The 13,262-nt window shown below is 46.8% G+C and overlaps 1 protein-coding gene across 13 annotated transcripts in view; it reads right to left on the minus strand.

Annotated features, from left to right (window-relative positions):
• ADARB1 (adenosine deaminase RNA specific B1) overlaps positions 1-13,262 on the minus strand; it is a 115,635-nt gene that overhangs the window by 41,061 nt on the left and 61,312 nt on the right. For 10 of the 13 annotated variants that reach the window (XR_003438296.1, XM_027131740.1, XM_027132428.1 and 7 more), the window contains one exon: positions 134-208. Coding sequence is in view for 10 of the 13 variants with exons in the window: in XM_027131740.1 (XP_026987541.1) it covers positions 134-161 (28 nt within the window). In the remaining 3 variants the exon portion in view is untranslated. Of the gene's footprint in view, positions 1-133; positions 209-5,747; positions 6,030-13,262 lie in introns of all 13 variants that reach the window. The other 3 variants (XM_027131892.1, XM_027131818.1, XM_027132346.1) reach the window with 1 other exon arrangement.

Genomic DNA, 13,262 nt, shown 5'->3' on the forward strand with positions numbered 1-13,262 from the left:
TGCCACCGTTAACAGTCTGTATCGAAGGAAAAGAATCACCCTCCCCAAGTGGGTCCCATTCAACAAATTTACAGCACTAAGCTTTTAATAGAAAATCAGCCGCTTGATACTACGTGATAGGCCTAGGTCTTACTCATGTTCTCTTCATCTTCTACATCCATGGCAAAATACTTGTGAGGGTTTCTTGACCGGCGGAGACTGTTCCTGTCTGAAAGAGCAAGAAAATGACACTGAGTGTACCAGTCATACGAGGGACGTCGCCTCTGTGGAAAAAATCGCAGAACAAGGACGGTTAGGTCTGCCCTCTGGACAGAACATTCTCCCACCTCTTCAGCATGGTACAGGACCCCCAGCGTCCCCCCGAGGATCCCGGCCAGGACTCTGCTGTTGGGGGGGGGGCGGGCGGCGGGTACCATGACAGGGAAGATTTCGGGCCACGCTGCGGGAGGACGGCCTGGATTCCAGGGGTCAGGACCATGGAGAGCTCCGAACCAAGGGAAGGGTGACACACTTAATCTCAGAAAGCCATCTCTCGTCAAGACAGACCCCAAACAGAACCCCCGCCCGTCTGCCACCTGATCTCTGTTCTGGGGAGACTTTGGTTTGGGTTCTAAAATAAAGCTGTGGAAGAACACGCCACAGCCTTCGCCCTACTCCTCCCCTTCACCTGGACTGAGCAGCGTCACATGGACGAAACAAAAAAGCACATAATTGTTCAAATCGGATCTAATTTCTTAGCCACGTATAACTTATTATTCTGTTGTCAGGAGAAACCACAAGAAATCCTCAAAGAACAATTATTGCAATTATATAATTATTAACAAATTTAAGAGTTTCCTCTTCCTAAATACCTTGGCTGTACTTTGCAGGACTGTACTAACATATGATCTGTAATAAAGAATCCTGTCAAACTGCCACTGAGGAAAAAGATCTGCAAGTTTTGTAGTCACTCTTTTTTTATAGAAATTAAATTTATATTATAAATCAGTTAAGAGGCCAATGTATTGCTTTTAAGCAAATGGTGACTAACATGTGCTAAATCGTGCCTATACCTTACACATCTCTCTCATATAACATGTATGCAAAATAGTTTCCGTGACAATCATTTGTTAATGACATTAACTCTCACTGTATATCTGGTGAACGTACAGTTAAATGAGTTAAAAGTTAAATGAGTTTTTATTTAGACTCGTTTATTTAAGAAAGTGTTCCAGACAGTTTTTACAGCATTAACATTGCATATTGATGAATTACTTCAACATAAATTTCTGAAAGTTTATTATATGAAAAGCACAGTACTGGATATTACAAGAACCTAAAATGAATCAGACTGACTCTGCAATTGAGAAATTTCAATTAAAATATTGTCTGGATAGCTGATTGTATTGAGGAATAGCTTTTAGTCATTTTAGGTGTGGAAACAGTGCTTAACTTTTAGTGATGTATACTGAAATATTCACAGACGAAATGATACCCGGGATTTATTATTATAAGATGATCCCATGTGGTGGGTAGAAGTAGATACGGATGAAACTGAGGGGCCACGGCTGGTGAGCCTGGCGCTGCCTGATGGGCACTCAGGCTCACCACACTGTTCTGTATCGGTGTGTGTTTTAATATGTCCACTAGGGAATAGTTTCAATGAAAGTAATTTCCTTGAGGTCTGGAATGGGCACGAGTGCCAGGCCGCCCCATGCCCTCAGTGAGATGCAGGTGCTCCAAGGGTCCTCTCGGTCACGGTCAGGGCGTGTGATGGTTAAGCTGGTCCTGGAGGAGAGGGGGTGGGACACACCGTGAAGACCATGCACAGGTACAGCACGCGGGAAGCACAGAGGCTGTGTGAGAAAGGCACTCGGAAGGCGCTTCTGAGAAGCTCAGTTATCAGTTCTGGAAGCAACCACTCAAGCTGTCCAGAGCACTCTGTTCTTGCTGGCTGAGAGCTGGCTTCAGAGCAGGCGAAGGGGCTCGTGTGGTGGGAAGACAGAGGGCACGTCCCCCGTTTAGCCCAACTGAAAACCCCGGATGGCACAGACACAGCAAGCACGAGGAGGCTCGGGAGGGCGGAGGGGAGGCGGCAGAACAGCAGGGGACCCGGGGACGGTGTGGCGGTGAGTCCCTTACGTCTTCTTTTTGCATCATTATCCCAGGCTTGGAGTTGAAGAAGCCGGCAGCCTGGAAACACCAATGGGCAGACCAAAACACCCAACGAGAACTGTCTCTCTGGCCAAGGGACCAGGAGAGGACCTCCAGCAGGACAGGAACCTGACAGACCAAACTGCCCTATTCAGCCAGACCCCAGCCTCCCATCCAGCAAGGACATGGGGTGGGGGAGCCTCGCGTCTCATTCCCTCTGGGCTGTGACGACCCCCTCCCCGCCCCCAGCAATGCAGAGTCAGGGAGAACAGGCGGAGAGCCTGGACTTCCACCCCACCTGGCGGTACCCAGGCGCCTGCCCCCTCCCCACTGCGGGTGTCACAGGAGGCCACCACCCAGCAGTGCCAGTGGAGGCCAGGGAACCTGGACATGCACCCCCGTCCGGCAGCGATGAGGCGGCGTCTCCCCTCCCCAACAGAGGGCTGTAAGAGAAAGCCAGCTGAAGTAGAGGTCCAAGTAAGACTCAGGTTCTTGTAACATAATATGTCCAGGTTTCAATCAAAAATCACTCATCACACTGAGAGCCAGGAAGATCTCAAACCGAATGGAAAAAGACAACTGACGCCGACCCAGAGACATCAGCATTACCTGAGAAAATTTTAAAGCAGCCATCATAAAAACGAAGTGGGAGGAGTCAGTGACTGATCTCAACACTGCCTATGAAGTCCGAGAAATCAAGACAGACAGGCAGACCACGCAGAACAAAACAGAGGACCCAGAGACAGGCCCCCACAGAACACCCGCTCATTGTTGACAAGGGTGCACAAGCAACGCAATGAAGGAAGGACAGCCTTGTCAACAGACAGTGCTGGGCAGCCGGGCACCTAGAGCTCACACCCTACACACACATTCACCTGGAATGGACCATGGGCTTATTAAACGTAAAGCATGAAACTACAAGGCGTTTACAAGAATCATAGGAGGACATCCGTGGGATCCAGGACTCGGCAAACAGTGTGCGGATTAGCCACTAAAAGCACAATCCACAAAAGGAAAAAATGATGAACTGGAGCCCATCGGAATTAAAAACCTCTTGCTCTGCTAAAGACCCTGTTACGAAGATGAGAAGACAAGCTATGGACTGTGAGCAAATATCTGAAAACCACATCACAAACAAAACATACAAGAAACTCAACAATAAAACACACGCACCCGTTAGAAAGAGACATTTCACCAAAGAACGCACACAGATGGATGTTCCCGCAGGAAAGGATGGTCATCCTCATTAGCCACTAGGGAAATGGGACTTAAAGCCACGTGAGATTCCACCACACACCTACGAGAATGGCTAAAATAATGACAACCCAAGGGCCAGCGAGGATGGGGAGAAACTGGATCACTCACACGCCGCTGGTGGGGATGTAAAATGGTGCAGCCACTCTGGGAACCAGTCTGGTGGTTTCTTAAAACTAAACATGGGCATTTATTCCAGAGAAATGAAGACTTACGTTCACACAGAAAACGTATACAGGAACGTTGATAGCAACTTTATTCACAACAGCCCCAAACCAGAGACAACCCAGTGCCCTTCAGCAGGTGACACACTGTGGACCGTCCACACCATGGAGCACCATGCGACAATGAGAAGCAACAAACTATTGACACACGCAGTAACCTGGATGGATCTCCAGAGAATCGGGCTGAGTGAAAAAGCCAGTCCCAAAGGTTACATACGTTACAGCCCATGTATACAAAGGTGATCCTTGAGCAACACGGGTTTGAACTGCGTGGGTCACTGAGACACAGATTTTTTTTCACTCAGCACGACCTACCCCATTGCATGGCCTGAGGTTGGCGGAGTCCAAGGATGAGGATACAGTGGGCCGACTACCAGTTACACGGGTTTCCGACTGCTCCTCGCGTCGGCACTCCAACCCCCGTGCTGTTCAAGGGTCAACTGTGTAACATTCTTGAAACGAGAAAACTGTAGAAATGGAGAGCAGAGTAGCGGCTGCAGGTGGGGAGGCACCCCGGCTGTGACAGTGCGCTGTGTAAAGGGAACACCGCTCTCCCCGTGTTGCTTCTTACAGCTACACGTGAATGTACGTTCTCTCAAAATAAAAAGGTCAATTTAAAAGCAGGCAGAAGGCACACAATATAGTGGCTGGTGCGCTGAGAGGCTGGCTTCCCTGAAGGTCTGGGACGAGCAGGCCATGCCTGCCGTGACAGTGACAAGGAGTCTGGGCACAGGAGAACCCTGCGCCACCAGAGCTCACCTGGTTTGTAGGACATGCCTCGTTTTCCTGCTCTTTCATATTTAAGTTCTAAAAAAGGACAGGGAAAATGTCTCACGGTAGAAAATAATCAGGCTGTGCACAGTGTGGGTGGGTTCGTGTACATTAAAAGTGGAAGCCAGACACAGATATACAATGGAATATTACTCAGCCATAAAAAGAAACGAAACTGAGCTATTTGTAATGAGGTGGATGGACCTAGAGTCTGTCATACAGAGTGAGGTAAGTCAGAAAGAGAAAGACAAATACCGTATGCTAACACATATATACGGAATTTAAGAAAAAAAATGTCATGAAGAACCTAGGGGTAAGACAGGAATAAAGACACAGACTTACTAGAGAATGGACTTGAGGCTATGGGGAGGGGGAAGGGTGAGCTGTGACAAAGTGAGAGAGTGGCATGAACATATATACACTACCAAACGTAAGGTAGATAGCTAGTGGGAAGCAGCCGCATAGCACAGGGAGATCAGCTGGGTGCTCTGTGACCGCCTGGAGGGGTGGGATAGGGAGGGTGGGAGGGAGGGAGACGCAAGAGGGAAGAGATATGGGAACATATGTATATGTATAACTGATTCACTTTGTTATAAAGCAGAAAATAACACACCATTGTAAAGCAATTATACTCCAATAAAGATGTAAAAAAAAAAAAAGAAGAAAAGTGGAAGGCAGGAATCTCTTGCAGAGCAGAAGCCAGTATTTTCAGCTCCTACAAATGCCAACTCTCGTACCGAAGGTTATAAAACACAGCAAAAGAGCAAATGCAAGCACTTCAGAGCATTTTACGTAACCATTTTTCTTTCATTCTGAAACGTACCTCATATGGCCTGGACTACAAACACATAAGAATGAAAACCCCATCCAAAATCCCATATGGAACAAAATTCCAGGAACGGCCAGGTAAAGGAAAGCTTTACTTGACAGCAGTATTCGAATGCCGTCTTCATTTTTCAGGGTCCCGTAAGCATTAAGAAGTAAGCGGAACTGGGGGGGCAGGGAGGCGTGAAAAGACCATTAAACCTGGCATCGAAAGACCTGGGACTTAAGTTTAACTTGATTCCAGTTATAATTTCAACTTTTCTTTTTTAAAATAGAACTAGAAAAGCTGATCTTATGTGGAAAAATCATCAGGTTTGAATAGTCAAGAAACTCTGAACTAAGGAGCAGTTAGGTGGGGCTGGTCCTCCCAGACCGGAAAGAATGGGGCACCAGCATGCAAAGCATGCCCGCGGCTCATGGACCGTGGAGCAGGGAGACAGACTCAGGACAGAGCAGCTTCCCACACCACTGACCAAAGCGCTTTCTAACACGTGGGCCTGGAAAGGGGTAAACCCCGGAGGAAGAGGAAGCTGGACCCACCAGTGCCACTCGGTCAGTGTCTGTTTTGGTTCCCCACGGGTTCCCGTCTGACTTCCAATGACATGACCCGATTGGCAATGCTTTATTTTCTAAGTGGTGGTGGGTAAATGGTCATCTGTTGTTTGATTCCTTACACACTGTAGATGTTCATGACGTAAGCCAAGGTGTAGATATACATGTAAAATACAACATCCTATCCGCTTCCGACAGCACCCTCATCCTCACTGTGAAAACGTCAACCTGCACACGGTCCTCCCCTTCCCTTGGTGAAAAAAAGGTTTTCTGGAATAAAATACAGAGGACATAACTTATTAATATTCAGGATGCATCAGAACATGAATTCTCTGTTGTGCTGGTGAAAAACGCTATCTTTAGGAATTCACTAAAAATTTATAGATTAAAAAATGTTTAAGACAAGCAGTAACTTGACAAAAATTCCTGGCTATTATTACTGGGTTTTATCCATGTTACTCTCCGAACAGGATGGTTTTGAGAAAAGTTTTACATATTCTTAATGACTGTTAAGGGTTTCAGTTTTAATAGCCATACACTATAAATTTTTAAAGAGCGAAGTGTTAAAATGAAGATTCTTCATGTTAATTCTCTACTATAAATCAAGCAACTTGCTAAAGGCGAGACTAATTTCGCAGCTATAGCAAAAAACTCAATGATGATTTTATTATTTATTTAACAAAGGTAACTGAAGTATAAAATTCTTACATAATTTGAAGAAAAATAACCTGAAATTCAACCACTTCATCGTGCATGTTTAGAGAATGCATTCATGATTTGTATTTTGCTTCCAATATTTTGCTTTCTAAACAAACTAATATTAAAATATTCAAAACATTCAATTTATAATATTTTACAAAGAAATAGTTTCCTTCCTAGGAAACCATCCAAATAATAGATGTTCAGTTATCCTTTAGAGATTTTGTACGCACTGAACTAGATACAGCAGACCGTGCACAGCAAATAAGGTTCAAGCATTACTTTTAAAACACATGGTTTTTTCTAGTGAAATGCAACATGGAATAATTAAAATAACCATAGTAATCGACAAAAAAACTCTTGGAACTAATAAGCAATTATAGAAAGGTTGCAGAATACAAGGCTAATATACAAAAGTCAATTGCTTTCCTACATGCAAGCAATGAACTGGAATTTGACATAAAAAACACAACACCATTTACATTAGTACCCCCCCAAATGAAATACTTAGGTATAAATTTAACAAAATAGGTACAAGATCTATATGAGGAAAAGTGCAAAACTCTGATGAAAGAAATCAAAGAACTAAATAAATGGAGAGAAAATCCATATACATGGATAGAAAGACTCCATAATGCTGATTTGGGCTCTTCCCAACTCGATCTACAGATTCAATGCAATCCCAATCAAAATCCCAGCAAGGTATTTTGTGGAAATCAACTAACTGATTCCAGTGTTTATATGAAGAGGCAAAGACCCAGAGCAGCCGACACAATATTGAAGGAGAAGAACAAATTTGGAGGACTGACAGTGCCTGACTTCAAGACTTACTGTAAGGCTGTGGTCATCAGGACAGTGTGGTATTGGCGAAAGAAGAGCTAAATAGATCTGTGGGACAGAACAGAGAGACCAGAAGCACAGCCACGTGAATACTGTCAACTGCTCCTTGACAAAGGAGCTAAGGCAATATAACAGGGCAAAGACAGTCTCTTCAACAGATGGTGCTGGAACAACTGGTCACCCACATGCAAAAAAGTGAGTCTAGACACAGATCTTACAAACTACACAAAAATTAACTCAAAATGGATCACAGACCTAAATGTAAAATGTAAAACTCCTAGAAGATACCATAGGAGAAAACCTAGATGACCTTGGGTTTGGCAATGACTTTTTAGATACAACATCATAGGCACAATCAACGAAAAAAAGAATTGCTGAGCTGGACTTTAGTAAAATTAAAAACTTCTGTTCTGTGAAAAACAAGGTCAAGAGAACAAGAAGACAAGCCAGAGACAGGGAGAAAATGTTTGCAAAAGAAATAGCTGATAAAGGACTGTTATCCAAAACATACAAAGAACTCTTAAAACTCAACAATGAGAAGACAACAACTTGATTAGAAAATAGGCCAAAGACCTGAACGGACACCACACCAAAGAAGATACACACGTGGCAGATAAGGTGCTTCACCTCAGCTGTCATCAGGGAAACGAAACTTCAAACAACAGTCAGATGCCCCTACACACCTATTAGAACGGTGAAAATCTAGAACACAGACAACAGCAAACGCTGGCAAGACTGCAGAGCAACAGGGACCCTCATCACTGCTGGTGGGAACACAGATGGCGTGGCTGCTTTGGAAGACAGTCTGGCCGTTTCTTACAAAACTAAACAGACTCTTACCATAGGATCCAGCAATCGCTTTCCTTGGTATTTACCTAAAGGAGCTGAAAACTTACGTCCACACAGAAACCTGCCTGTGGGTATTTATAGCAGCTTTATCCACAGCTGACAAAACCTGGAAGCAACCACGCTGTCCTTCAGTAGGTGAACACACAGACTGTGGCCCATCCAGACAACGGAACAGTGTTCAGAGCTAAAGAGAAATGAGCTATCAAGTCAAGAAAAGCCACGCAGGAAACTTGAATGCATGTTCCTAAGTGAAAGAAGCCAATCTGAAAAGGCTACAGACTGTATGATTCCAGCCATATGACGTTCCGGAAAAGGCACAACTGTGGAGACCGTAAAAAGATCAGTGGCTGCCATGGGGTGGAAAGAGGGGAGGGATGCATAGGTGGGGCGCAGACGTTGTTTAGAGCAGTAGGACATTATTGTGAAGATTAATAAACAGAAACTCCATTATTTTTATAACCACACTCTGTCCTTCGAGATGAATGAAGAGAAACAACACATTTGAAATACGGTCCATGCTTGCTCTGTTCATCATGGCCTAATTAAAATCCGTTTATCTGAAAATTATACTTTATTTTCTGGGATGAAAGGGAAAAAAGAGAATACTGTGAGCTGTACTTTCAATATGAACACTAGTAATTACGCTAAGAATAGGCGCTGTTAAGATTTGATCCAATTCCCACAGTATTTCAAGTACATTCCACAAATCTAACTCCACACATTTTCTTTAGAATCTCAACTGTCAAACTCGGGTGACCCTGCCCATCCCTGGAACACACCCCCAGCTGAAGGAGCTCCTTCCCAGGGAGCACGGCCCCCACTTGTGCTGGGAAGCCCATCTGTACAAGTGCAATGAAACGTACCCACACATCTGTCACAAGAGATTCTGGGAGCCCTGGGCCTTCCATCCATAACTGCTGTCCACCAGGGGTCAGCAACTTCCCTCACTTGCGCCCTCTCCTGGCAGACACAGTGTCTCCCACTCTTGCCAGAGATTGGTTAAGATCCCTTCCTTCCTAATATACACAGCACAGCAGCAGTGCATCCCAGAAATCCCCCTCCTCACCCACCAAATGGTGCTGCAGGTGGCCCATTCCAGAGTGAGCTCCAGGCCTGAAAGCTGAAGCTACCCCTCTGCCACTGCCACCCTGTCACCCACACCTGTCCCATGGGTGCCCAAATCCCTGGTGCTGGCACACAGAAGGCTCTAATGGCTACTTGTTGTATGAATGGATGGATGGATGGATGGGTGGGTGGGTGGGTGGGTGGATTGGATGAATGAGTAAATGGGTGGGTGAATGAATGGATGGATGGATGGGTGGGTAGATGGGTGGGTGGGTGGATAAACAGATGAATGGGTGGGTGAATGGCTAGGGGGATGGATGGATGGATGGGTGAGCAGATGGGTGGATGGGTGGATGAACAGATGAATGGGTGGGTGGGCAAATGGCTACGGGGATGGATGCGTAGCTGGGTGAATGGCTAGGTGGATGGATGGATGGGTGGATGGGTGGGTAGATGGGTGGGTGGGTGGATGAACAGATGAATGGGTGGGTGGGTGAATGGATAGGGGGATGGATGGGTGGGTGGGTAGATAGGCAGGTGGATGAACAGATGGATGGGTGGGTGGGTGAATGGCTAGGTGGGTGGGTGGGTGGACAAATGCCGCCCCGCCCTAGGCCCCCAGCCGCCACAGCCCTCTGCCCCTCACCAAGAGGCGTCTCCCAGCGAGGTGGAGGCCTGGCATGGCAGCTGCCTGCTCCCTCAGGTGTGTCTGCATCTCCTCGAGGGCACAGGGTGTCCGTGCCCCGTCCTCCAGCACTATCGGAGGTGGCTCACCTCTACAGGTCCGGGCCTCCGTTTCTGTAAAAGGTCCCCACACCCCATTCACTTCTCCATCCTGGAAACGTGGGGCAGCCCAGCTGGACTGCAGCACATGCACAGTGACAGTGGCCGTCACAGGGTGTGCATATGACTGGGCACAGACAAGGGTGCTGTCACACTCAGGACAAAGTACTCACTGAGAAAGCCCTTAATCGCAAAATACAGGAGGACATTCATAAAGTGGGGGGCAGGGGGGTGAAGGAGCCTTCTGGGTTCTCCATCCCGCCCCCCCACTGTCCCGCAACTCCGCAGCAGTGCCGTGAGTGGAGAGAAGGCGACAGCGTCTGCACTGGTCGGGCCCGGGGAGGGCTGGTCTAACAGTCCCCGGGAGTGTGACCTGGGCTCCAGACCCACCTTGGGCCTCAGGGGGCAGCACCTACCAAGACAGCAGTGTCTGCTGTCTGGGGGTCCCGGTCAGTATTAAAATTGCACGTTGCTCTCTTCTAACCGTAATTTTCTGACGACGAAGCGAAGCCACGTGCCTCTCACCCAGAGTAAACAGCCAATACCCTGCCTCGCGGGAGGGAGTGACCCTTCCACAGGAGCAGCGAAGAATCACTGCAATCGCATTGCTACCGAAACCAAGGAACCTGCCGCTACACTGTACTGACACATAACTCCATTCCAAGAGGCACACGTCATACCAGTCTTTACACAGGATTTGGAGCACTTTAAAATTATACAACACTAAGAGACTACCTTTCACATCTTGTAAAACTGTCCCAGTTTGGTACAGATGGGATGGCCAGTTCTAATAATACTCATAATTTTTAAAGGCATTATTGTTAGTTTCAAATATAGGGCATGTTATAAATAGGAACGTGTATTAACACATACCTAATGCTGTTTAGCAGTGTTTACAATGAATCTACAGACACAGGAACGTCCCGTGAACAGGGCTCACTTAATACACGGGGCTGCATTGCTACATCTCGTAACAGCTAATTTCTCAAGATGTTGGTCTGAAACCGCAACATACTTGGGAATGATTTTCCTACTGAAGAATAAGATTCTAGAATATGTGAAGACACTTAGAATTTGTATACAGTGGGACTAATACACACCATGTGAATTACGATAAGTTCCGACAGAATGATGACAGAATCGTTCGTTCACTTCTCAAAATTTTCCTGAACTTATGTGTAGTGATGAGAAGCCATGGAGGAAAAACAGTGGCGAGTCTAAATTCAGCGTATTTGGATGAAAATTTCTTGCAGTTTTGGCTTTTGCCTTTGTCTTAATTTCCTACCGCTTGTCTTAATGCCACCTTGCTCTTTCACGCCTGACTGAGGAGAGCAAGCACACCGACGCTGTAACCAGGTGCAGGTCGGGAGCAGCAGGGACGCGCCGAGAAGGCTACGCCCGCGTGCCCTGGGGACAGTGCCTCTGTCCTGGACACACACGGTGGGCATGGGGCCCACAGAGGTCACACATCACAAGGCCCCGCCGCTCCTAGACACAGAGCTCCATTAGGACCAGCGTCTGTGTTACAGCGAGCAACGTGCTCTTATCACAGACTGCTGACTCCAGAATGAATTTCTTCTTCCTCCTCTTGGGAAGCCACACTAGAGAACCGTGGCTCATTTTCTTTCCTGGAGAGATGACTGTCTCCTGTCGCAGCAGACCCCAAAGATGCGGTGCTGGAGAAAGACCCCGTTCCAGCCCTGTCAGCTGCTGGGTAACGAGGGGCACCCGGAAAGCAACCGGCTATCGCCTCAGCAGGAGCATTTCTGCACCTCAGACATTTTCTGTTGGTTAACGCATGGTACGTGGAGACAGCAAACTCTCAACACCTCCTAAAGCGACAATTCACCCCAAAGCCAGCAGTTTGTGATTTCTATAGTCACAGGCAACTTTTAAATCTGGTGTTAAGAAAAAAATATTGATCTTAACACATCAAGTTGAATTAAAGACTGAAATTATCTGGAGTGTTGAACGGAAGGAATTTGCTCTCCGTGTCTTTAAAAGGAAAACACCGTAACAGCGGCAGCCACGGTCTTACCACAGCATGAAGAGTAGTTTTGACGTTAGAAAAGTCAGTCAGTAAGGAAGAGTGGCAGCAAAGGAGAAATTACAAAGCATCTGTCTCTAGAGGGAAAATCTCCTGGGACTCAAAGCTACACACTTCAAAGATTTCATAAATGTCTTCCTAAAAAATACATTAAACCTTGAAGCTAACGTGATTTCTAGACATGTTTAGAGACATGTTTTCAAAATCTACCTCTGTGAGTCCCTAGCTAAAACTCTACGAAATGCCAACAGAAGAAAAGAGAGGCGCTCTAGAGGGAAAGCAGAAGCAAACAACCTAAGTGCCCATCATCGGATGAATGGATAAAGAAGATGTGGCACAGATATACGATGGAATACTACTCAGCCATAAAAAGAAACGAAATTGAGCTACTTGTAATGAGGTGGCTGGACCTAGAGTCTGTCATACAGAGTGAGGTAAGTCAGAAAGAGAGAGACAAATACCGTATGCTAACACATATATATGGAATTTAAGAAAAAAAAATGTCATGAAGAACCTAGGGGCAAGACAGGAATAAAGACACAGACCTACTAGAGAATGGACGTGAGGATATGGGGAGGGGGAAGGGTAAGCTGGGACGAAGTGAGAGAGAGGCATGGACATATATACACTACCAAACGTAAGGTAGATAGCTAGTGGGAAGCAGCCGCATGGCACAGGGAGATCAGCTCGGTGCTTTGTGACCACCTAGAGGGGTGGGATAGGGAGGGCGGGAGGGAGGGAGACGCAAGAGGGAAGAGATATGGGAACACATGTATATGTATAACTGATTCGCTTTGTTATAAAGCAGAAACTAACACACCACTGTAAAGCAATTATACTCCAATAAAGATGTAAAAAAAAAAAAAACAAGAAGTAACCGGCATCAACAAGATAAACTCACAGGCAGGTCAGAACACGTTCCCACACCGCACTGCGTTGGAAGCCCAGTATTTGCACTTCAGGATGAAAGACAAAGGAGTTACCTTTCCTCTCAGAGCGTCTCTTGCGCCTCCTTTCACACCGGTGGATGCTGAGGACAGTCCCCATGGCCAGCGTCCCCGCGATGAGCGGGGCCAGCCCGGGCCAGCCCGGCCCCGTCCCAGCCCCCGGCCACTGGGGTGGGCGCTCAGCCAGGCATCCGAGCCGCGCGGCCGCGACGGCCCTTGTGGACACGTGGGAGGGCGGCTCCTCCCCCGCCCCAGGCTCACTCTTCAAAGCGC

The sequence above is a fragment of the Aethalodelphis obliquidens genome, unplaced genomic scaffold, assembly GCF_003676395.1.
Source record: "Aethalodelphis obliquidens isolate GAN/ISIS:26980383/991018 unplaced genomic scaffold, ASM367639v1 scaffold1, whole genome shotgun sequence".
Classification (NCBI taxonomy): domain Eukaryota; kingdom Metazoa; phylum Chordata; class Mammalia; order Artiodactyla; family Delphinidae; genus Aethalodelphis; species Aethalodelphis obliquidens.